Source organism: Vipera ursinii (genome assembly GCF_947247035.1).
Source record: "Vipera ursinii genome assembly, chromosome: 6".
NCBI lineage: Eukaryota > Metazoa > Chordata > Lepidosauria > Squamata > Viperidae > Vipera > Vipera ursinii.
The window spans coordinates 80483162-80510079 of NC_139515.1; the positions used below are offsets into that span (position 1 = coordinate 80483162).

Consider the following 26918-nt stretch of genomic DNA (forward strand, 5'->3'; position numbering starts at 1 on the left):
TTTTTTTTAAAAAAAGGAAAATGTCTTACGAAACAAAAACCTGAGAATTTTCTTTCTATCTTTCATCCAAGAGAGAAAATCATAAAACAGATGGATACTGACCCCATGCACAAATCAGCCATGGAAATAAACGCCAAACCATCAGAGGAGAAAACTACGAACCAACGACCAATAAAGCAAAAAACAACTCGCTGTCAAGGAATCAAGGTTTAATGGCTTCTTTATTATTATTCCATTTTTTTAAAAAAAATATTGAAAATGTATTCAGTTTTGCCACAATGAGGTCTTCTTCCAGATAAAGATATATTTCCAGGACTGGCACCCGCTGAACATTCCACTGATGACTTAATTCTGCATCAGAGGTTTGAGGCTGCAAGCTCTTTCAAAAGATCTTTGTGTGAATGGCATTAGAACCGTAACTGGAGAAGTGTCATTTCAAAGTAGTGGGTGCTCCGGAATGGATCTTCTGACAATTTGGTTTAAAAAGAACACCCCACCCCCACCCCTCAAGCATCTTCTTGACCACTTGTGGCTGGTCTGAGTTGTTGAAACCTATTCTGTTTTGGGAGAAATGAAGAAGAGATCTTGCAGTCTTAAACTGGAAAAGCGCTATCCTCTGGAACAGGGATCTGCAACCTTGACAACTTTAAGTCTTGTGGACTTCAGCTCCCAGAATTCCTCAGCCAGCTATGCTGGCTGACGAATTCTGGGAGTTGAAGACCACCAGTCTTAAAGTTGTCAAGGTTGCAGACCCCTCCTCTGGAAGATTCAATTGTTGTTTCTTTCTAGGAGGTGGGATCAATCAATGGGTCAAGAAAACTGACATTTCCATCCCTGCATTGGGGGAATTCAACCTTAATATTCCACCAAATTGTTCTCTTCAAGATACATTAAAAAGAAAGCTTATCTTTCAACATTTTCCAGTCCCCTTGAGCAAACCGATCCATCTGCTAGCCAGTAGATAAACATAAACTGAACAAAACCCTGACCTTTGATTACCATGTTCAGCACAGCCGTAAACATGCCAAAGTTCAAAGTGGAATCTTTTTTGTCAACTCACCTGTAACCAGCTTATACCAAGGATTGTAGCTTTTAGCCTATGCAGTATAATCAGGGGGAAAGACTATGTTGACAAACTGGATAATGTTTAAGCCTTTATCAACCAGTAAAGTGGTGGGGGGAAGAAGGAAGGAAGGAAGGAAGGAAGGAAGGAAGGAAGGAAGGAAGGAAGGAAGGAAGGAAGGAAGGAAGGAAGGAAAGGCCCAGAGGAGAGGGATGTGGGGAGGGAGAAGAGAGTAGAAATGGAGAGACGGAGGGAGGGAGGAAGGGAGGGAAGGAAGGAAGGATGGAAAGAGGGAGGGAAGGAAGGAAGGAAGGAAAGAAGGAAGGAAGGAAGGAAGGAAGGAAGGAAGGAAGGAAGGAAGGAAGGAAGGAAGGAAGGAAGGAAGGGACTCAGTCTTCCTCCAGTCGCACCCATGTGCCTAGCCAGCCAATGCTGATCTTGAAAATCATATCAGAATTGCCTTTCATGGGTGCTTGGACCAGAGATCACCAGCAAAATCCTGGGGTTATAGATCTTCTCTTCAAGCACAATTTAGTGGGCTATGCAGTATACATTTCCACACCGCTAACTCTACCCGTTTGCCTTTTTTCAATGGAAGTGAAAACCATTTCTTTACTTCTGTGGGAAACATTAAAGATTAGGCATACAGGCAATCTTATGATACAAACAAAATATCTCTGCTAATCCCAGGGTCGATGGCACCCTGCATCCCACCAGGTTGACAAGCTTTTTCCTAGTGAAACCACGTGCTCTCTCTTGGGCTGTTTCTTTTGCTAAAGAATTATTTCAAGAATTCTTGAAGAAAATTTAGACATTCTCTTGCTAAAGACGATCCTTTAAAGAAATGTGTAGGTGGCTTCAAGGGCCCATAGATCTTAGGGCCCACAAGGAAAGGTCGCCCGCATTGACATCTCCTTGTCATTCAGAGGTCACTGTGAGCAGAAGGACTTTCCCCCCCCCCCAGACCTCTGTACCTTCTGGATGTGGGGAATTGCCCTTAACGAGGAGCAAAGATATTTTCATCCACACTGCAGGTAGTCCTCAACTTACAGCAGTTCATTTAGTGACCATTCCAGGTTACAATGGCATTGGGGAAAAATGACTTATGCCTGTTTTTTTTTATTGAAAAGTTTTACAATACATTTTTTTAAAAAGACAAAACCCCTCCCAACCCCCTCCCCTCTCCCCAACCCTCCCCAACACCTCCCTCCCTTCCCCCTACCCCCTCCAGACTTATGCCTGTTTTTCACACTTATGACCATTGCAGCATCCCCACGGTCATTTACATTCGGATATTTGACCGAATGTATAAATACGATACTTGGTTCATATTTACGATGGTCGCAGTGTCCCAGGTGTGTGTGGGTGTGGGTGTGTGTGTCACGTGATCCGCTTTTGAAACCTTCTGACAAGCAAAGTCAATGGGGAAGCCAGATTCACGTGACAACCGTGTTACTAACTTAACAACTGCAGTGACTCATTTAACAAATGTGGCAAGAAAGGTGGTAACATGGGACAAGGCTCACTTGACAATTGTCTCACTTAGCAACAGAAATGTTGGACTCCATTTTAAAGTAGCACTTTGCCATTGAAAGTTTATTTGTTTTGACAGTGGGATGGGATGGAGAGATAAACACAGACTTATTCTTGGAAAGGCCTTGATTCGTTTGAGGGCTGGGAACGTTACTCTCATTCTGTGGAGAATATTCGAGTTCTCTCTCTGTTTTTTCCTTCTCCTTCCCTCTCTCTCAATCCCATCTGTTCTCAGGTTTTCCTTGCTGCCCTGGCATTTTCATACTTTAGTAAAGCATTTTCTGGGACCACAGTGAAAAGTTCCTTGACACAACTGGAAAGGAGATTCGGCATTGCTTCTTCTACAGTTGGCTTCATTGATGGAGGCTTTGAAATTGGTAGGTGGAACCCAAAACCAGGAAGAGAATTAGCTACGGATGGAGAGCTTGATCACTGTTTTCTGCATTGGGAGAAAAGGGTCCAAAATTAATTGGTATCCAGAGGCCCAAGAAACCTGACTGCCTTGGTCTTAATCCATCACAAGACTTTGACGGCTGGAATTGAACATCATTCAGCAATGGTCATGCCCCAATTTATTTATTTAGCGTATAAATTTTAGTGTATTTAGCATATTTAGAGTACAAACTTAGCATGATGCCTTGGTAAGGCCACACTTGGAATACTGCATCCAGCTTGGGTAGCCACAATATTTAAAAAAAAGATGTTGAGACTCTAGAAAGAGTGCAGAGAAGAGCCACGAAGATGATTAGGGAACTGGAGACTAAAACATATGAAGAACGGTTACAGGGATTGGGTAAGTCTACTTTAATGAAGAGAAGGTTGAGGGGTGACATGATAGCAGTGTTCCAATATATAAGGGGTTGCCACAAAGAAGAGGGAGCCAAGCTAATCTCCAAAGCACGTGAGGGCAAGATAAGAAGCAATGGATGGAAACTAACCAAAGAGAGAAGCCACCTAGAACTAAGGAGACATTTCCTGACAGTTCAAACAATTAATCAGTGGAACAACATCTCCAGAAGTGGTGAATGTTCCAACATTGGAGGTTTTTAAGAAGAGATTGGGCAACCATTTGTCTGAAATGGTATAGGGTTTCCTCTCTGTGCAGGGGATTGGACTAGAAGACATCCAAGGTCCCTTCCAACTCTGTTATTCTGTTATTCTGTATGGCATCATGACCTAATGGAGAGCTTCTATATTCTCTTCCCAGGAAATTTGTTGGTGATTGCATTTGTGAGTTACTTCGGGGCAAAATTTCATCGGCCCAAGATAATCGCCCTTGGTTGTTTTATCATGTCTTTGGGGAGCTTTTTAATGGCATTGCCTCATTTCTTCATGGGATAGTGAGTATGAGAGAAAGAATTTGAGAGAGATAGAGATCTTTTTCACCTCCATTTGTGGAAGGCCAGTACTGTAAAGATTTATAAAATATCCATGTGGGACCTATAAGAAACTCTACCAGTTATGTGAGTGAATCACTTTAGATTTTACTCATATAGAGATGTTCGGAAATGGCCTACATCAGTTTTGTAAGTCATACAGTAGTAGGAAATTCATATTATACATACCATGGAATTGGGTTCATAGAACATTCTTGACTCTAGATCCAAGTTGAAAAAATAGAATCGGTCAGTCCTAGAGGAGATCAACCCTGACTGCTCTTTAGAAGGCCAGATCCTGAAGCTAAAACTCAAATACTTTGGCCACCTAATGAGAAGGAAGGACTCACTGGAGAAGAGCCTAATGCTGGGAAAGGATGAGGGCAAGAGAAGAAGGGGACGACAGAGAATGAGGTGGCTGGATGGAGTCACTGAAGCAGTAGGCGTGAGCCTAAATGGACTCCAGAAGATAATAGAGGACAGGAAGGCTTCGAGGAACGTTGTCCATGGAGTCGCGATGGGTCGGACACGACTTCGCAACTAACAAAAACAACATGCTGGAGAGTAGATACACAGCAGAAATGGAATGGAATGGGTGGATTAACTTGGGGGAATGGGGGAAAGAGGTTCTGTTGAAGGACCTGAACGGGACAACTTGCCATGGCCAACTCAAGGTGGCCAACTTGCCACAGCCAACTCGCCCAGGGCAACTTACCGCAAGACAATTCAACAATTCGATTTAATTATTTAAAATAATTTTTAAAAATATTTTAATTTTTGTCACTCACCCTTCATTTTGTCCCTCCTTTTACATCCTTTCTTTAATGATCCTATCCCACCATTTCTTTGATATTAGTATAACATTTGTCCGGCAACAAGTTGTCCTGTGTTGAGTTGGCTGTGGCAAGTTATCCTGTGATGAGCTGGCTGAAGCAAATTGACTGGGGCGAGTTGGCTGCATCCAAATGTCCTAGACCAGGCGTAGGCAACCTTGGCTCTTTTATGACTTGTGGACGTCAACTCCCAGAATTCCTGAGCCAGCATGGCTCAGCTTGGAAACCTCTCCCTTTCCCCTCAGCATGGCTGGCTCAGGAATTCTGAGAGTTGAAGTCCATGAGTCACAAAAAGAGCCAAGGTTGCCTACTCCTGTCCTAGACCCATCTAGGAGGCAAGAGAGGGAGAAAACCTCAGTGACTGATGGTCAGAGAAAGAAACGTAGGAAGAATCTTCTGTAAAGAGGCCGTGGGAGGTACCTTCAGACTTGCAAGATTGATATATACCCAGAAAGTATAAACCTATGGTGGTGAACCTATGGGACGTGTGCCACAGGTGGCACGCAGAGCCCTCTCTGTGGGCACAGGCACCATCACCCCAGTTCCAGCTGGGTTTTATAAAACCTTTTCGCTTTAGGCCTCTGCCACCGAATGCAAAAAAAAAAAACCAGGTTCAACCAATCAATCAATTTTAACTTCTCGCAGGGAAAAAAAAAATCTCGCAAAGTTGGAATTGATTGATTGAACTTTTTAGTCCCACCCAGTCTGCCATTACTACCCCACCCACGCCCACCCAATGGGCCACACCCACCCAATGGGCCACGCCCACCTGGCACCCGACGACACTTAAGTGGGTTTTGGGTTGCAGTTTGGGCACTTGGTCTCTAAAAGGTTCGCCATCACTGGTATAGACTCTTCTTAAGTAGCAAACGCATCTATAATTCTAAAAATGGTCAAAACGATGTAAAATTATAAAATAAACCACAACTAACCATGGTATTCATACTAACAGTAAACGGTGTATTCCAAAACAATGCTAAATATATCTTATTTCCTCCAGCCCGAGAAAGGTACCTCTAAATGTATTTGTACTCGCACTAGGAGTAACCTCTTTCCTTTCCAGTTATCAATATGACACAATATCCTTCACATCAGACAACATCACCAGTTTCCTCCCCTGCTCATTCAATCCCCAGGATACCCCCGAGATAAATGGGGTGCCAAGGCCAGGTAAGAATAGTCAATTATTCTGAACCCTCTTTTGAATAGCTGGCGTAAAGGTGTCTATAAATCAAAATAAGTTATGTGCTAATTCTTCAGTCTTCAGTGCAACATGTTACATCTCTTAGTCCAATTTATCATGTTTCCATACTCATGTGTCATTTTTTTCTCAGTGCCACTGATAATCATTAGATAATGACAGCGACACCTGATGGTTCAGAGGTAAAAGGGAGAACTTCAACATAGGACTTCTGCATGGAGCAGGACAGGATCTTGAGAGATAGCACTGATTGAAGCAGAATCAAGAAATCTCTCCAAAGTGCTCAATTCGGGTGATTCGGCATTTCAGATTCAGTTTTAAAGAAAATCCTTTGGGAACCACCACAAGTTAGCTGCTGCCTGGTTCTGAGAAATGGCCTGGCTGCCTTACGGTGTTGGAGACCATCCCTAGACTGTCATTCCGAAGGTCTAATCCAAAGTCTTGATCTCCCTGTTATCAACTTCTGTTGATAATGCTGTTAATTTCACCTGTTTTGTGGCCCTAACCTTGTATTTACTTAGTTGGTTGTGGCTTCTCTTCAGAGCATGGTCAGTCTCTCCTGTTAAACAAAGAAATTTATCACGGATTTTTTTTAACCAGATTTATGAGAACTACTGTACCAAAATGGACTCCATTACGGTACACTACTGTGAATCTGCCTTTGAAAGTTGAGTACACAAAGTAGGAAGCTCCTTTTAAGAAAGGCCTTACATTAGAAAATGTAGATGTGTGTGTGTGTGTGTGTGTGTGTGTGTGTGTGTGTGTGTGTGTGTGTGTTTGGAAATCATGCTCAGATCTATGGGAAAGATGATGGAACATTATCCTATTAAGCATCTTTCTACTAATGTAACAGTAAAACTGGCTGGATTTATCTTGATTTGGATAGCATTATTTGGATGCAGCTGAATGTAAAGACATCCAGGAAATGGCACTGAATAGCTCTTGATGGTTAGCCACTATGATACTAGAATGGAATGGAATAGAATGAAATGGATTGGAATGGAATAGAACAGAACAGAACAGAATAGAATAACAGAACAGAATAAGAATAGAATAGAATAGAATAGAATAGAATAGAATAGAATAGAATAGAATAGAATAGAATAGAATAGAATAGAATAGAATAGAATAGAATAGAATAGAATAGAATAGAATAGAATAGAATTACGGAATAGAATAGAAAAGAATAGAATAGAATAGAATAGAATAGAATAGAATAGAATAGAATAGAATAGAATAGAATAGAATAGAATGGAATGGAATGGAATGGAATGGAATGGAATGGAATGGAATGGAATGGAATGGAATAGAATAGAATAGAATAGAATAGAATAGAATAGAATAGAATAGAATAGAATAGAATAGAATAGAATAGAATAGAATAGATGCAATGGAGAATAGAATATAGAATAGAATAGAATAGAATAGAATAGAATAGAATAGAATAGAATAGAATAGAATAGAATAGAATAGAATAGAATAGAATATAGAATAGAATAGCTTTATTTGGCCAAATCTGATAATACACACAAGGAATTTGTCTCCGGTGCATGAACTCTCAGTGTACATGCAAAAAAGCAGAGTAATCATAATCATAATCATAATCATAATATCAATAAGGAGGTAGTAAAAAGATGAGAAAGATAATAAAGGAATAATACAGCCCTACTACATGGATAAATATCCTTACACATAAGACGATGGAAATTAGGTGTTCAGCAGAAGGAAAAAACAGAGAGGGGAAAAAACCCGTCTTTGTGTCTTTGTGTTAGCGGCATCCCAAGGAGAGGAGTTGAAACAGTTTATGTCCAGGATGTGAGGGGGGTGGGTGGGTCAGTAGGTATTTTCTCAGCCCTCCTTCTGACTCACAATATCCAGGTGCTCAGCGGAAAGCAGGCTGGTTGCAATTGGTTTTTTTTTCTGCAGTCCTATCTGTTGAAGACTTCTCTCTGTCCTGTTTGATTGCTGTACCAAACCAGACAGTTATAGAAGCACAAATGGCAGAGTCATGTATTATTGCTAGTCGTATATTATCGTAAGCACATTTTTATTCTATTATACCTCCGTTTTCTGTTTCACCACACTGATTATTTTGCACTCTGAACTGTAGAAGTATGGCTATCTGTGCTTTGTAGGAAAAGGTATGTCCGACGTAATGACTTTTCTTGCTATAATTGTTATTCTTTCCAGACTGCGACTATAAAATGGTTACCTCTTATGCATGGATTTTCATCTTGCTGGGGAATATGCTACGTGGAATTGGCGAAACACCCATTACTCCTCTGGGCATATCATACCTCGATGATTTCTCTAGAGAAGAAGATGTTCCTCTTTATATCAGTAAAGAACAAAATGCTTGTCTGTCGAATCCTGATCTGAACTTAACGATGTTGAAGAGATAGGCAGTGTTCAAGCTGGGATGGTTTTAATACTTCTCTGAAAGTTGGGGGATTCCTAAATTATCAAATACTGATTGATCGATTGATTATATTTAAATGCCGCCCTTCTCCCTAAGGACTCAGGGCGGCTCACAACAATAAAAACTAAAAAAGAACATGAAAATACAAAATTTTAAAAAAGAACTAAACAGTAGATATGTTGAATACATAGTAATTTAACCCCATAAAACCAAATTTAAAACCATAGTCAGTCCTGAATTTAGGTCACATCTAATTCTATTCATTATTGGATATAATAGAAATTGGTATTCATAATCCACATTCCCGTGAAAAGCTGAAGGGAAAAAAAAAGAAACCAACACAGTCCTAGACTGCATTAATAGAGAGACAGAATCAAGATCACGTGAAGTGTTAGTACCGCTTTGTAATGCCTTATATTATACACGGGTGTCAAACTCAACTTCACTGAGGGCCGCATCAGCATTGCGGTTGCCCTCAGGGGGCCGGGTGGGTATGGCCAGGGTGGGCGTGCCCTACTGGGTGGGCGTGGCTAGAGTGCATATGGCCTACTGGGTGGGCGTGACCAGCTCTACATCGTTCGCATCAAGGGTGCCTATGGGGGCCTGGGCAGGAGTGGGACAGATCTGAGGGTCTCTGGCAGAAGGAGGGTCTCTGGGCCAGGGCCAAGGCAGTGGGGGCCATTCCCTCACTGTTTCCAGGATGGCTTTGCGGGCCACATGAAACCACTTTGCAAGCCGGATCCGGCCCCCAGGCCTTGTGTTTGACATGTCTGCCTTATAAGACCACACTTGGAATACTGCATCCAGTTTTGGTTGCCACAATATAAAAAAGAAGTTGAGACTCTGGAAAGAGTGCACAGAAGAGCAACAAAGATGATTAGGGGACTGGAGGCTAAAACATGTAAAGAACAGTTGCAGGATCTGAGTATGTCTAGTTTAATGAAAAGAAGGATGAGGGGGGACATGATAGCAGTGTTCCAATATCTCAGGGGCTGCCCCAAAGAAGAGGGAGTCAAGCTATTCTCCAAAGCGCCTGAAGGCAGGACAAGAAGCAATGGATGAAAACTAATTAAGGAGAGAAGCAACCTAGAACTAAAGAGAAATTTCCTGATAGTTACAACAATGGAACAACTTGCTCCCAGAAGTTGTGGGTGCTCAATCACTGGAGGCTTTTAAGAAGAGACTGGACAACCATTTGTCTGAAATAGTATAGGATCTCTTCTTTGAGCAGGGGGTTTGACTAGAAGATCTCCAAGGTCCCTTCCAACTCTGTTATTCTGTTATTGTTAGATCTCCCTTCCAGGGCTATGAAAACATGCCTCTTTATTAGCTCAACTGTGAAAACAACATACAGTATTTGATAGGAAGCAAAGATGCTCTTCCACTAACCATAACTCTAGATCAGGGCACTCCAAACTTGGCAATTTTAAGCCTTGTGGATTTCAACTCCCAGAATTCCTCAGCCTGCTCTTGTGGCTGGGGAATTCTGAGAGCTGAAGTCAACAAGTCTTTAAAGTTGCCAAGTTTGGAGTCCCCTACTCTAGATGAAGGCATTTCTGCAATTCTATTGATTACAGAAATGGTTTTCCATTGTCTTCTTCCAGGATATTGTTTCAAATTCTTGAGCTGTCTCTCATCCAACTACCAACCACAACCAACCCTGCTTAGCTTCTGAGATAGGTAAAGGTCTATGTCTTCTAAAAACATTAGCACCTATCTTTAGGTTCAGAATGGTGCTGCTGTTCTTATAATGAGGAGAGGGAAGAACAACATATTCAGTGTATATCTTTGCAGCTTCATTATCCATTGCATCAAATGTTAGAAGTGTCCGCTGGTATGGATAAAAATAAAATAATGAAGAATATACATAATATATGCTTTTTTCCCTTCACCATTGCAGGCTTTTTGCACACCACAGCCATGATTGGCCCACTATTTGGTTTTCTCCTGGGGTCTCTGTCGGCCAGACTCTATGTGGATGTTGGTTTTGTGGACACAGGTAAGATGGAAGAAGAACTAACCAGCTAAGTTGGCTGGTCTAAGTCAACTGCAGCAAATCTAAAGTCATTGTCATTGAGCCTTGGTGGAGCAGTGGGCTAATGCCTCCTTAAGTAACACCAGCTGCCTGCAATTAGTGCAGGTTCGCATCCCACCAGGCTCAAGGTTGACTCAGCCTTCCATCCTTCCGAGGTAGGTAAAATGAGGACCAGATTGTTGGGGGCAATTAAGCTGACTTTGTAATAATGCCGCTTGGTGTGTGTGTGTGAAAGCCCTAATAAGCAGGCATATACATAGAATGAAGTCTACTGCTAAGCTTGTAAGCCGCCCTGAGTCTTCGGAGAAGGGTGGGATATAAATGGAATTAAAATAAATAAATAAATAAATAATTGTATTTGAGAAAGGCTATAGTGAAACTGGAGAGGGTAAAAAATAAGAGCAGGCAGAATTCTGAGCGGGGCAGAGTTGTCCCCTTCCAAATGGAAAATATATATATATCTCAGAACCATTAAAAAAAGCAGCTCAAGGTAAAAGCAATATGTAAAACCAAGACCATTTTTTTCCTCCTTGTTTCATAATCTTAGCATTCAGGATCATAATTAAACCCAAATGCTGGTAGATCAATGAAAGGAAACAATTGTTTCTCCAAGAGATAACTAAATTATGGAATTCAGTGCCACCAGATGTGAGGATGGTGGCCAATTTAGCGGGCTTTAAAAATGGACTGGACAACTTCATTCAATTGCAATAGTCGTCCATCTCGAGCAAGTGGCCTATGGAGATGGGCTACAATGGCTATAAATTTTAATGGTGGAATTCTGCCTCCTGAATTTCCAGTGGTGAGGACTCAGTAGAAATGGGATATTAGAGGGTAGACAAGCCACTGTCTAATTTTCCTAGAACATAGAATAATAGAGTAGGGAGGGACCTTGGAGGTCTTCTACTACAACCCCCTGCTCAATCAGCAGACCCTATACCATTTCAGACAAATAGTTGCCCAGTCTCTTTTTGAAAGCCTCCAATGATGGATCACCCACAAATTCTGAAGGCAAGCTAACCTACCCTACCCTATTGTATCCAGTGGTGGGATTCAAATATGTGAACAACCGGTTCTCTGTGTGGATGCTGCTTCCGGAATTCCATTCTGGGCCTGGGGCAACAAAAAACTAACTACCAGTTCTGCTGAAGTGGTGTGAACCAGCTGAATCCCACCATTGATCATTGTTGTGATTCCTTGCGAGCCAGTGGATCCGGCAGCTGAGTCTGAGGAATCAGATGGGGAGGAGGAGGGGCCTGGAGTGACAGCAGAGTCAGAGGAAAGCTCTGAGGAGCTCCAAGACTTACAGTCTGACGAGGAGCCTGGCCCCTCTACTCGTGCTCAGGCTGAGACACAGCTGTGCTGGGAGTCTGAGTTAGACAGTGATGAAGCACAGCTGGGAAATATTCAGGATCATTGAAAACACCGGCAAGGAAAGTGAGTAGGACAGAGGAATGCAATGGGGTGGCTCCAAAAGCAAAGGAGAAGGCATTGGAAAGCCAAGCTTTGGCTGAATAATAAAAGGGAAGGTGTGGGAGGTGCTGGTTGTCGAAGGCAACTATTCGTGTTGAGGATTGAGTTTCTGTGAATTGTGTTTGTTTGCCTTGGACATTGACTCAGGTCTGTGAATAATAAAAGGGATTGGTTTTTCTTGTGGCTCCTGCCTGCTTGTTGGAAGAAGGGTTTCTCCTTGTGAGCATAACAAGGACTCACGTAGGCTAGGACAGAACAATCGTATCCTATCCTTTCAAAAGATTTGTCCACTTTCTGTCATCTAAAAGTTTGTTTCTCTCTTGCAGTTGCTTATGTCTGAAACTCATTTTTGTGATGTCTTGTAGATGCTAAGGCCTTCATTTTCAGTTCTCTGAGGACAAATCCTTGCCTTGTTCACTTTGCTCCCCTTCCCATTAAACTTTCCAAGGCCTCTTCCATGCTGACATTCACTCTGTACATTTATGAAAGCAAAGACCTGCATTGTTGTTTGTTATTCTGTGAAGTGCACACAGACTTGACAAAGCTCCATGAGACCAGCATTCCAGATAATGGAACTCAGCTTTCTTCATTCCTTATTCTAGATACAATAACTATCACTCCAACTGATTCGCGTTGGGTTGGTGCATGGTGGATGAACTTTTTAGTTGCCGGGGCCATCACTCTGATTTCTGGAATCCCTTTCTTGTTCCTGCCTAAAAGTCTGGACAAAAAGAAAGAAGCCTGTATCCAGAAAAACCTGGATCCCACAGAAAGCAACATTGAAAACAGCCATGGACAAAAGCCTGATAGTCAAGGCGGAATGGCGTACTCTGGACAATTAAAAGGTAAGCATTAAAATGGTTCAGTTTAACTATGGCAAGACTCAATCAGGATGAAGCTCTGGATTCTAGGAGAGCCAACTATAAGGCTGGGTCTAAATCAGATAAGGACTGTTTTCCACAGTAAGGATCAGAAAATTGGTAGGTTTCAAGATCTGCTGTAGCAGGAGAAGAGAAGATCAAGAGGATCAGTCATGGGGGTGAAATGCACAAGGAGAAGAATGAGATATGGTAGTCAGAACATTAGACACAGAGTTAAAGCCATGGCTCTAGCAACCACAATTCCTAGTCTTGTTGTTTCAGATCTTGAACCAGAGTTTCCTCTACCATGATTCAGTCCACAGGGCATCTCCATGTAAAGTTCAAGACAGCAGGAAGTTACAGATAGAGAAGCACTATACATAGGCAAGTCTACTCAGGACCACCATGGCATTGGATATCAGGATTGATTGGTGCCAGGTAGAAGCTGAGAATTTCCTATAATTAAAGTCCTACCATAATGGCATATGGGCAAGACCTTGGGAGAGAGGGCAAAGAGATGCTGCCAATGGTATAGAGACAGCATGACTTGTAGCTGGTTGATGGGTGTGGGAAGAGGCTCAGAGGATACCCTCCCTACTTCCTCAGGCTGTAAAGGAGATGTGGGGGGACTCTACATTCAGACTTAGAATTTTCTGTCAATGCAACTTTACAAGAAAGTAGAATTAGCTCATCTCATTGAGTTTCCTATCTGGTTTGCCCTAGGAAGCCAATACCCATCCAAGTACAATCCATTGCTGGAATGTACAACCACACATTTGCCTGTAGGATTCATGTCTCTTACTATTAGTTATATGATTTTAACCCGGGGGGGTGGGGGCAGGCAAAAGAGTCAATATCCAGAGCAACAGTCAAGAATGCAAAGCAGAAGGCATTGTTCAGACTACGGCTCAGACACAGATTTGTTAAGGCTTTCTGGACAAGAAGGACATGGTGGCCTGGCAGTTAAGACGCTGTGCTTGTTAATTGGAAGATTGGCAGTTCAAGACCCAAGCACTGTGTGATAGGGTAAGCTCCCATTACATGCTCCAGCTCCTGCCAACCTAGCAGTTCGAAAGCATGCAAATGCGAGTAGATAAATAGGTACCACTTCGGTGGGAAGGTAACAATGTTCCGTGCATCTTGTTATATAATCATACTGGCTACATGACTATGTAAGCATCTTCAGACACACAGACAGACAGACAGGCAGATATAGATATAGATATAGATATATAGATATAGATATAGATATAGATATAACATATATATATATATATATATATACACACACCATATGCCTGTGTGTGTGTGTGTGTGTGTGTGTGTCTGTGTGTGTGTGTGTGAATATATATACATACCATATATATATACCAACAGGCATATTCTACCTTTTTTTCCAGAGTTCTTCAAGTCCCTAAAGAGAATCTTAGGGAACAAAATGTATATTATACTAATGTGCTCATCACTGCTGAATGCTAGCAGTTTTATTGGATATATCACCTACCAGGCAAAATATATGGAACAGCAATATAGACTGTCAGTGTCAAGATCTAATTTTATAACAGGCAAGTCTCTCTCTCCCTCTCTCTCCCTCTCGTTCTCATTTCTGCTCTTCTTTACACACACACACACACACACCTGCTTGTACCACAGCTTCCTAATAGGCCAAGTAATTTAACGAACAATACTTTCACCCAAACGTGGTGGACTTTGAGAAATAAATGAGAGAGGCAATTTGCAAAAAAAATAAATAAATCATCAAAATAAAATGTAAATTGGATTCTATTTTTAATTTTGTCAATAGTACGTAATTAATGGATCATGAGTACCCATGATCAGGCACTGGTTATCTCATGTCTGGACTACTGCAACATGTTCTATGTGGGGCTAGCCTTGAAGAATTTTCAGAAGTGATAGCTGGCACAGAACGAAGCAGTGCATACAGTCCTGGAGGCCCTGAAGGTGGCCCATGTACCACCTCTGTTAACCCAAGCTGCATTGGTTAATCACTGCCATTGTTAAGTTAGTAACCTGGTTGTGAAGTGAATCTGGCTTCCCCACTGACTTTGCTTCTCAAAAGGTCGCAAAAGATGATCCCATGAGCCCAGGACACTGCAACCATCATAAATATGAACCAGTTGCTCGGCCTTTGAATTTTGACCATGGGGATGCTTCGACAGTCATAAGTATGAAAAACGGTCATAAGTCACGTTTTTCGATGTCGTTGTAACTTGAAATGAATGGTTGTAGGTCAAGGACCACCGCAATCCTCTTCCCTCTGTTTTCCATCATGTCCGTGCACAAGTTTCTTTTGCTCATCTTGAGCATCCAAACGGCAAATGGAGGGAGGTGGCTTTCACTTTCTCTTTGTTTATTTATTTTTTAATATATATTTCAGCTGTTGCCATTTTGCCAGTGGTCCTCATCGGGATGTTTGCGGGTGGGTTCATCATGAAAAAGTGCAAGCTAGGAATCATTGCTGCTACAAAATTGGGATACTCAGCGTCGTTCATTGGATTCGCCTTGACATTTGTGTACCTCATGCTGGGTTGTGAGAACCACCCAGTGGCTGGGTTGACAGTGACCTATGACGGGTAGGACAATATGTTGATAAGTATGTGAGTATGCATAGGTCTGTAAGCTTGTGGTGTGTGTATATGTGCTGAGCGGATATCCAGGTGTCTATGGCATTGACTGTCATACACAATCAATACACAATCGAGAACCAGGACAAGTTTACACCATATCTGTAAGCTATGATCAATAGATTCCAGTTACACTGTCCCATCTGAGACAGCCATCTTTTTTATTTTTTGCATTTACCAGCGGTTGATGAATTAAGATGCAATCCCAGCTCCCTTTCCTGCACATCTTGTTCCCTCCCTCCTCATCTTATAATCATAATTTTATCTGGATTGGGAGTTTTGTTTTCATTGTTTCAGAGATGTTATGATTTTAATGTTTTATGCTGCAAAGTGGTATTAACACTTCACGTGATCTTGATTCTATCCCTCTGTTAATGAAGCCTAGCACTGTGTTGGCCTTTTTTGTCCACTAGGACTCCGAGATCCCTCTCACAGTTGCTACTATTGAGGAAGGTACCACCTATATTGTGCCTATGCATTTGGGGGTTTTTTGCCTAAATGTAGAACCTTACTTTTTTCACTACTGAATTTCATTTTGTTAGATAGCAGCACCCAATGTTCACGTCTGTCAAGATCCTTTTGTATTTTAAGCCTATCTTCTGGAGTGTTGTCTGTTATCCTGCCAGCTTGGTGTCGTCTGCAAATTTGATGAGTTCCCCACCTATCCCCTCATCCAAATCGTTGATGAAGATGTTGAAGAGCACTGGGCCCAGAACAGAGCCCTGGGGCACCCCACTACACACTCCATATAGATGCGGTTCCATTGAGGACCACACGCTGAGTACGGCTGGTCAGCCAGATAGATAGATAGATAGATAGATAGATAGATAGATAGATAGATAGATAGATAGATAGATAGATAGATAGATAGATAGATAGATAGATAAATAAAAATAATTCTTGGCCTATTTTGGATGCTTCATATTGACATTCCAGGAGAGATTTTAAGTATGCCATTCTTCTTTTTTTTTTTAAGGGACACAGCTGTTGAGAACCAGCTTTCCTTATTTTCATCCTGCAATTCCAACTGTACCTGTGCTACAAGCCAGTGGGATCCTGTTTGTGGAGATAACGGACTCACATATGTATCGGCCTGTTTTGCTGGGTGCAAAAACATAACGAGATGGAAGAAAGAAACAGTAAGGATGAGAAGTCTGACTTTTTCCATGTCGGTATTCTGGGCTGAGAGGAGCGAAGAAATGAGAGGCACAAAACCCGCATGAGAGGGTTTTTGCTTCCTCATATTTTTTTAAAAAATGAGATACATGAAGTCTAAGGCTTAATTTTAAAATTCATACGCAAGGTTTGAGCCAGTTTGGCCTGGTGGCAAAGGCACCAGAAAGCAGTAAAGCAGGAAGCTGAGTTCAAGTTCAGCCTTAGCCATGAAAACCACCTGGGTAACTTAGGGGCAGTCACTCTTTCTCAGCACCACCCACCTCACAGGGTTGTTGTTGTGAGGAAAATAAGAGGAGGAAGGCGTGGTGGATATGCTCACTGCCTCGAGCTATTTATAAAGATAATAAAGGCGAGATACAAATAAATAAATATGTTTCTACTGCAGTGAGCAACAATAGATATCAAGATCCTTCCAACACCCAGGGTCAAAATAAAGATGTCATCATACCAAGCTCAACTCCTATCAAGAGCATCAACACCATGATATAGTGTTCACTTGCCAGCAATTTGGAAATGTTTTCCATTTTTTCTGGGATGTTCATTTCATATTCTTTTCCTTATAGGTTTTTCACAACTGTAGCTGCATTGAGAAATCAGATACTGAGCTAAGGAGTTCTTCAGCGGTGTTGGGTGAATGTCGAAGAAGTGATGAGTGCTCAAAAAAATTTATTTTTTACACCATTATCAAAGCTGTGAGCTCCTTTATGTCCGCATTGTCTGGTGTTCCGTTGTTCATGCTCCTTATCAGGTAAGGAATGAGTTAAGTCGGGGGGGGGGGGAAACGATGGCCCTTTTATGACTTGTGGACCTCAACTCCCAGGATTCTTGAGCCAGCCATGTGCCCAGGAATTCTGGGAGCTGAAGTCCACAAGTCATAAAGGGGCCACAGTTCCCACTTCTGAGTTAAGTAAATAGCCAATAAGGCAGCATAGTTACTTTAAAAAAAAAGTCAAAAATGTAAACCTCAATGAAAATATATTTATTTATTTATTTATTTAATTAAATTTCTATACCGCCCTATTCCCGAAGGACTCAGGGCGGTTTACAGGGCAGCATAAAATACAATATAAAAATAATATAGAATTAAAATACATTAAATTAGTTAAGCCCAATTAAAACAACATTTAAAAAGCTAAAACCCCTTCAGTCCATATGTATCCTAGAAACCTATGAATTTTTAAGCACTCCAGCTATTCCTTAGGCTGTTTCAGTGATATCTTTCCAAACAATTATGTTGTAATTTCTGCCTTTTAGTGAAGAGATAGCAATGGAGGAAAAAAATGTTGCAATGTCTATCCAAGTCAACTATTTTTGTGGTTCCCTTTTTTTTTTTACAAAAGACAAAGAGGTGAAAATTTCTTAAAATAATTTCTCCTTGTGTCTAATTTCCTTTTTCCTCATAAAACCCTGTAGGGTATATTTATGTAATATGGAGAAATCTTAATGTTGAGTTATAGAACTACAACTTCCATCCTCTATAATCATTCATTCCTGCTGATTGAGGCTGCTAATTCAGCAGCATCTGAATGTCCACAGCTTCACTCTTCCTTAATATGAATAGAATTTCATTTATCTTTGCTTTCACTACAAGGGGAGACAAGAAATCAGAAACTGTTTAAGACAATTAAGATTTTTTTTTTGGAGGCGATCCAAAATCTCTCTCCAGTTCTGATTGTGTGGAGTGAGGGGGGAGTCACACCTATTCTGATGCACATTTCCCAATTAGTATCATATTATGCAAACTGAATTTTTTTTTAAAATTCCATTTCTTTCCCGCCCTTCTCCGAAGACTCAGGGCGGCTTACGAGCTTAGCAGTAGCCTTCATTCTATATGCCTGCTTATTAGGGCTTTCGGGCCCCCCAAGCGGCATTATTACAAAGTCAGCTTAATTGCCCCCAACAATCTGGGTCCTCATTTTACCTACCTCGGAAGGATGGAAGGCTGAGTCAACCTTGAGCCTGGTGGGATGTGAACCTGCACTAATTGCAGGCAGCTGGTGTTACTTAAGGAGGCATTAGCCCACTGCTCCACCATTTATATATATATAAACGGTTCTTTGATCCATTGAGTCCAGCATCATTGGCTTTGATTGGCTGTCTCTGTCCAGGAAGATAGGGAGGACTTTCTGATATCAATCAGAATGGTGCTGAAAGAGACCTTGGAGGTCTTCTAGTCCAACCTCCTGGTCAAATGGGAGACCCTATACAATTTGAGACAAGTGGCTAGATGATCATTGCATAATTTCATCTTTTTCACTGAAGTTGCCAGGAATCAAAGCCGAATTTTTCAACATTCATGAGTAAGTAACTGCACTCTAAATGTCCTCGTGCCTGCCACTATATGAACTGCTTTGTGTAATTGCTTTGTGTCAATCCAAGCACAGCAATAGGAATGGAAAAAAAAACATAAGGGTCCTTCTCCATCATGTCAAACTGCCAGCCTGTGGGCCGGATGCGTCATCCGGAAGCCACACCCACCCCATCGCCGGCAATGCCAAAACAGTCCCGATACGTCTCGTGACGTCACGTGACGTCGTGACTTTGACATGCCTGAGTCATGAAGTTCATTTATAGATTTTTGACGAACTCTATAGAAGCATGTTTACCAGTATGGTTGATTTGTCATTTGATAGATCTGTGCCTCAAGACCTAAAGGCAGTTGCAGTCGGTCTTCTGATGCTTGTGATAAGATCATTGGGTAAGAAAGACCATTCTGATTATATGGAATATTATTGGACACTTTCTTCAAGGATCTCTGAGATACTCATATTATTCAGAGTACAGGCAAATACAATTATAAAAGAAAGGCATGCTCTGTTCATAAGAAATACCTTAACAGATGAGTTTTTTTATTTATATTTATTTTAAATATTTACAGACACATACACACTAAGTATATACATTTTAAATTAAAAAAGAAAAGGAGAAGGACAAACAAACGCTTAACAAACATGCATATAAACTAACTGGGGATTGAAATCCCCTGTGCAGTTATACATAATTACATCCCGGTAAATCTTACATCTTATTTAACGTTGTCTATTTCGACTATTAAATATTATCATAAAGATTACTATAAAGTGTCATATTAACTATTCTAAGTTTGTTCTATTTTTTAGCCAATCATACCATCGTTCCCAGTTGGTGTAATACATAGATTCTTGTTTCTGTTTTAACATACAAGTTAGTTTATCCATTTCAGCACAATTCAGAATCTTATTAATTAACATTTGGTCCGTTGGAATATTTATATCCTTCCACTGTTGAGCGAAGGTTATTCTCGCTGCTGTTGTAACATGTACAAAGAGATACCAATCTTGTCTATTAATTAGTTTTGGCTTTATACCAAGTAGGTAAGAGTCTGGAAGCAGAGGGAAGGTGACACCAGTTATTTGTTTTAACCAGTTTTGGACCTTCTCCCAATATTTCTTACTCTGAGGGCAAGTCCACCACTGGTGGAGAAAAGTACCCTTGGCCAGTCTACATTTCCAGCATTTATCAGAGGCGTCTGGAAACATTTTGGCTATTCTAGCTGGCGGCAAATACCATCTATAAATCATTTTAAAATAGTTCTCTTTGAATGCCGAAGATAATGTTATAACAGATGAGATTTTTGAGTCAAATTAATCGGCATTAGTTTCCTACCAACTACAATTCACAAATTACAACCATGAACTATATGTCTCTTAAAAAAATCCCTAACATGGCATGAAAATAGAAGCTGTTCCTTTCTGGAGTTGTGGGAACAATATCAATAATCCATGATACAAGACTCAGCACCAAATGTATATTCAGAGAAATCTTCTCTACAAATCTTCTCTACAATTTGTACACAATTTGCAAGAATCAGGGAAGGGTTTTCCTCAATTGCTACAACTGGGGGATGTTGAGGTGAACTTTTTTTTTTACCAGTGTCTTGGGTTTTACAAGGGTTGGGTTTAGTTGCTTTACAAAAAAAAACCCCAAACACAACAATATTTGTTTCTGTAGGCCAAGCACAGGACGATCCTGGACTTCAACTTCTTTGCAATTCAACAACCATCCTTTTATTTTTCCTCTTAAAAGTCTTCTCATACTTTTGGAAAACCTTCAGTGTTCCTGTTTACATGCTAATGCCTCTGCTCTTATGCAAGGGAAATACTTGGAAAACATCTCTGTCGTTTTCTTGCATTATTACCAACTTAGGACACTAATTTCGAAAAAGGTAGAATGATCCCAAGCGTAATGCCATCTCGTGAAATCTCCTTATGTAAAAGATGATCTATTGCAGAAACCTGATTGTGCAGACGTGAGGAAAAGAGATCTGGCTTGCAGAAAAAAAAATGGTTTTGATTTGCAATTGGAGTTGTATTTTTAAAACTGCCCTCAACCCTAGGGACAAATTTGAGTTCCTTTGTATTCTTTGCAGAACTGAGGTGGGCATTTGGAAGGGAACTGGGTTCTGCCATATAAGAAAAGAGCCAAACTGCTGAAGATTTTAAGATATAAAAATATTGAAGATATTTTATTTCTTAGTAAAGGTAAAGGTTCCCCCGCACATGCGTGCTAGTCGTTTCCAATTCTAGAGGCCAGTGCTCATCTCCGTTTCAAAGCCGAAGAGCCAGCGCTTGTCCGAGGACGTCTCCGTGGTCATGTGGCCAGCATGACTAGACGCCAAAGGCGCATGGAACGCTGTTACCTTCCCACCGTAGTGGTCCCTATTTTTCTACTTGCATTTTTATGTGCTTTCAAACTGCTAGGTTGGCAGAAGCTGGGACAAGTAACAGGCGCTCACTCTGTTACGCAGCACTCGGGATTCGACCCGCCAAACTGCCGACCTTCTGATCGACAAGGTCAGCATCCTAACCCACTGAGCCAATTGCTTCCAAGACCCAAGATAAAAAGACTGAAAACCATAGTTTGGGAACTCTGTGGATTCTATGGGACCAACAATTGGTCCATGATTCGCAGAATTTACACATATAAACTTGGAACACTTTTGATTTGATGAAGTAAACCAATTCTTGATGTTCTTGCAAAGGGCTGTTTATGTGGGTGTACCATATATATAATCTTGTCTTCAAAAATACAGGTAGTCCTTGACTTATGACCACAACTGAGCCCAAAATGAGACAGTTGTTCAGGGCATTTTGGCCCATTTTATGATCTTTCTTGATGCATCTGTAAAATGAATCACTGTAGCTGTTAAGTTAGCAACACAAATATTAAGTGAGTCTGGCTCCCCATTGCTTGTCAGAAGGTCGTAAAAGGTGATCACATGACCTTGGGATACTATAGCCATCATAAATATGAGCCAATTACCAAATGTCTGAATTTTGATCACGTGATCATGGGAATGCTGCAACGGTCATAAGTGTGAAAAACAGCCATGTCACTTTGTTCAATGTTGTGGTAATTTTGAACAGTCACTAAATGAATAGTTGTAAGTTGAGGACAACCTGTATATACACTTGGATGTAGGAGATGACCAAGCTGTGCCCGAGGGAGGGGTCAAACGTGTCATAAGTCACGAGTCTCTGCACCACTGCAAGCGATCTAAGTCCAGCCCACTTTGAATGCCTTCCTTATCTCCTACTCATTTCTCTTGACTGTTAGTTGGCCAGATTCTTCAAGAGAGCTTAAGCTTGCAATAAATCTTTATACTCATTTGAACTGCCTGAATCTCCTGATTTCCCCAGCGCTTGACAATGGCTACATGTTACCCTACTTTTGCTGTCAACCCACTCAGGAAAACTGCTGAAAAATGCTTCTGAAGTGACAATCTAATGTGTATTTCCTGTCTGATGTCTTCTAGGTGGAATTCCAGCCCCAGTTTACTTTGGTGCACTTATTGACAAGACTTGCTTGAAGTGGGCCACTAACCCCTGTGGCCAGAAAGGATCTTGTAGAATATATGATGCAGTACAATATAGGTGAGTCCTACCGCAATCCCATGGCTTCTGAGAAAACTTTCCAAATTAACTTAACGCAGTGGCCACACTCAGATGAAATGATTTCCAGCAAGACAATAGAATTTCCCAACTGATGATTCCCTGGAAATTAATATTGATAGCAAACTCTGGGGGATTTTCCAAATCAACTACTAAATAACAATTTATCTTGAGAGCCAGTCTGGTGTAGTTCAGGGGTAGGCAACCTTGGCTCTTTTATGACTCGTGGACTTCAACTCCCAGAATTCCTGAGCCAGCATGGCTCAGCATGGAAACCTCTCCCTTTCCCCTCAGCATGGCTGGTTCAGGAATTCTGGGAGTTGAAGTCCACGAGTCATAAAAGAGCCAAGGTTGCCTACCCCTGGTGTAGTGATTAAGGCATCAGGCTAGAAACTGGGAGACTGTGAGTTCTAGTCCTGCCTTAGGCTGGATGACCTTAGCCGGTCATTCTCTCTCAGCCCTAGGAAGAAGGTGGTAAGGGCAATCACTTCTGAAAAACACGGCCAAGAAAAAAAAAGTAGGGACTAGTCCAAGAAGCCACCAAAATTCATAACTAACTTTCAAGGACATTTTTTTTTTCCTGACACAGGTATTCTTTCTATGGTCTAATAATTGCCTTGAGAGTGCCAGTTTTTCTGCTGGGTTTCCTCTTTTTCCTGCTTCTGAAGAAAAATATTAGAAAACAAGAGGCCAAGAAAGCTGAAAATGAATGCCAAGAAGGCTTATCTCTGAATGAAGAGATAAAACTGAAGGATACCGAACATTCACCAAGTCGTTCAGACGCAGACATGAATACCTGCCTCTAGCAAAACAAAATGAGTGATAGATAGAAACTGCCAAGCTGTTCCTTGTAACAGCTTGTTCCTTGTAACCACCATTGGCTGTAGCTGCTGAAAAATGGCAGCATAGCTTCCGCTCATCTTCGAGAGGAAAAGTTGCCTCATATTCCTTCGGTATTCCAAGCACACACACACACACAAAAAAAGTATGTGTTTCTCCCGCCCTTTTGCAAAACAGAACTTTGAAAAGTAAAGGCCTTATGTGTGGCCTTATTTAAAAAATGACACTTGATTATTGGTTGCACTGAAGCAAAACAAAACATTGAATTCTGGAACTGATACAAAAGGGTAATTTAATCCCAACACTTAAATCCTGCAAGATTCCTAGATCAGGGCTTTCCAACCTTTTCACCCGTTGTACCACATTTAGGATAGGGCAACATCCGAGGACCACCAGTCGCCTAGCAAGGTGTCAAAAAATTGATGACCCCCCCAAAAAAAGAAAAGGAAAAAAAAAGGGATGAAGTACAGGTAGTCCTCGACTTACAACAGTTCGCTTAGTGAGTGTTCGAAGTTACAATGGCACTGAAAAAAGTGCCCCCCAAGCCACAGCCGAGCAAGACAGCTGCCTGCCCACCTGGTGGCGCTCTTCCTCCTGTCCGAGGTTTTCATTGATGTGAGCATTTCTGTTGAGGATTGGCAACGGGGGTGGGGGGGGGGTTTGGTTTTTATTTCCCCCCCCCTCTGCTGGGTGGTTGCAGCAGGTTTTAGTCACTTCACATGACCCTGGGAGACTGTGACCATCATAAATAGGAATCAGTTGCCAAGCATCTGAATGTAAATTACAAGATCCTGGAGATGCTGCAGCATTCCAGCTGATCAATACTTCTTCTTGGCTCAGAAGCGCCAGGATCAGCGCCAAGTTCCAGCTGGAGCCTGGCGCTGATCCTGGCGCTTCCGCTGAGCCCTGACAGCCCTGCAGCTCCAGCTGTCTCTCGCTCAGGCTTGTGCGGTGCTGCCACTGGTTCAGCTCATTCCCCTCCCCCGCTACCACTTTTTTAGGATGGCCGCGTAGCACCTGTCAGGTGCCAGTGTACCACAAGTGGTATCCGTACCACTGGTTGAAAAGCCCTGGTCTAGATAACTGTGATATCTGCCTCAATTATGTGGTTCCTCTCTAAAAATAAACTAAAAAAATGTCTGGAAGCATTTTTGGGGGGAGGGGGAGGGAGGAGAAGAAGAAAAGAAGAAAGAAAGAAAGAAGGAAAGAAAGAAAGAAAGAAAGAAAGAAAGAAAGAAAGAAAGAAAGAAAGAAAGAAAGAAAGAAAGAGGGAGGGAGGGAGGGAGGGAGGGAGGGAGGGAGGGAGGGAGGGAGGGAGGAAGGAAGGAAGTTGGTCCAAGAGGAAGGAAGTTGGTCCAAGAATTTATTTCATGCTGTGATTAAATTTCTTTTGTGTTATATAACCAATAACTAATCTAGCATTCAAAAGTACATTTAGATCTAATGCAACAATCTTGCCCTACTTTGCAAAAAAAGCCCGAAACAACAACCCCCCCAAAACAGGGCGACTAGTTGAAACTCATGTCTAAGCTTGATCGTACATGTAAAAAAAAATCTGATTTTTTTTAAAGCTACAAAAGGATCTTGTCAAATCATGGGGCATTCCTTTCATTATTTTTGTCCTAAAAAAGGAGGCACTTCCTATTCCTGCCCACCCCCCAATTAACAAGGAAGAAATAAAAATTCTTGAAAGGTGACTCTTCTTTTATTTGAAAGCTACTCTATTTTGAGGGCTTTTAGCACGTTGCAGTAATATATCAGGAAATGAAAGTATTTCTTGATGGAAGAAGGAAAATGCAGAGCCATTCCCACAATACACAATTAGACGGTGTGAGCTAATTTTCTTTTTCTTTTTCTTTTTTTTAAAAAAGGTATGATTTCTCATCACTGTAATGACACAACATTAATGCTGCTGAAAATGTCAGGGGAAAAAAAGGGTCAAACCAGAAAATCAGCTGGTTAAAATTACTTTCTGCGAAGTTCTTCATTATTTTTTTGCCACAGACCCATTAGCAAAGGATGTTGAAATCACCGCCATCTTGGAATCTCAATTCCCCCGTCCCCTCCAGTACAAATAGTTTCCCAAAAATCTTTCTTCTCTCCGTGGCAGGGTTCATATGAACCACAAACTATTGTGTGAAAACCACAAGCTATTGTGTGAAAACTATTTTGTGAAAACCAAATTAAAATCTAACCACGGGAGGTTGGTATATAATTGACACAATCATTTCTGTAGGGCAGACTGGAATCAAACTGCTTTGTAAGCTATGGATCAGTGTGTTGTGTAAACACAGCTGAAGTCTCTCCAACATGGGATTTTTATTTATTCAAGGTTAATGTAATTATTTTAATTGTTTTTAATTTTTGTAATTGTTGTATTGTTTTTTACAAAAACCTTGTGAACCGCCCTGAGTCCTATGGGAGCAGGGTGGTATATGTCTAATAATAATAATAATAATAATAATAATAATAATAATAATAATAATAATAATAATAATAATAATAATAATAATAATAATAATAACTTACTTAACTGAAAAAGGTGAAAACAGCTGTAAACTCATAAAAAAAGTCTAAACAATGAAGTGATAGAAACCAAAAACAACACAATGGGTCTTTTCAAGCCTGTATTTACACAGTGCTCTAGTCCGAAATGTCTTGTGGTTAGTGTCATGTATTGAGGTTTGGTAAAACACCTATTTACTTGCCTACTGAGAACTAACAGTTCTCCAGCACATGTACTGAGCTCTAACAGTTCAGGCGGGAACCAAAATAGCGGGAATAGTGGGTTCAATCTGATTGGTTGTATGACGGTATATAAAGAGTGCGTGTATACCCTAAACCTCTCAGTACAGTTATGGTTATCAATAAAGTTGCTGTTACTCTGTACTCACATGCCTGGCATCTTTCCTGCTCATTCGAACCCGAAACACAACAGTTAGTTTATGGATTATTTTGTTATGTGAATCTAGCCAATCTGGAAAATGTAGTTTACAGTTCAGTCAAACAAACACAAAATATTGGGTTAACTTAGTAAACCAGAGTTCAGTTAACCAAGATTATCTGCCAGATGTGGCAGTCCTTATCTTTTGAGAGAAAGGCATGACTTTTAGTGTCATCTCCTGTTGTGGCACCTTCGCAACCACATACATTGGTCATCTCCACACTGCAATAGCCAGCAATTTGCACAGTGATTGTCTCTAGGAACTAAATTTGCCAGCGAACTTTACTTGTGCAAAATTTGGGTAGAGCAGAGTTGACTCACCTTAGCAACTTTAAGACCTGTGGACTTCAACTCCCAGAATTCCTTAGCCAGCATGGAGAATTCTGGGAGTTGAAGTCCACAGATCTTGGCACAGGTCGCCAAGTTGGACATCCCTGGTGTAGAGTGATCCTAAACCAAAAGGGAAGAAAATTGTTCAGAAGGGAAGAGTTTCATGGAAACTTAGCACTGGAGGAAGATGACAAGTTGTTTAAATCAAGAAAACTATCTCCTCTGTTGTTTCATTATAATGCAACATAGAGTTTACATTT

At 41.1% G+C, this 26918-nt stretch overlaps 1 protein-coding gene across 1 annotated transcript; it reads left to right on the plus strand.

Annotated features, from left to right (window-relative positions):
- LOC310642646 (solute carrier organic anion transporter family member 1B3-like) lies at window positions 1-24183 on the plus strand (the record flags this gene model as incomplete). The annotated part of the gene is made up of 14 exons (XM_083366532.1): window positions 1-207; window positions 2832-2973; window positions 3804-3936; window positions 5869-5975; window positions 8197-8346; window positions 10326-10424; window positions 12536-12778; window positions 14194-14358; window positions 15192-15387; window positions 16415-16577; window positions 17178-17362; window positions 19248-19312; window positions 22409-22526; window positions 23134-24183. Coding segments are annotated over 14 exons (2190 nt in total), but the record flags the coding sequence as incomplete, so codon positions are not given.
- Window positions 24184-26918: the final 2735 nt, after the last annotated feature.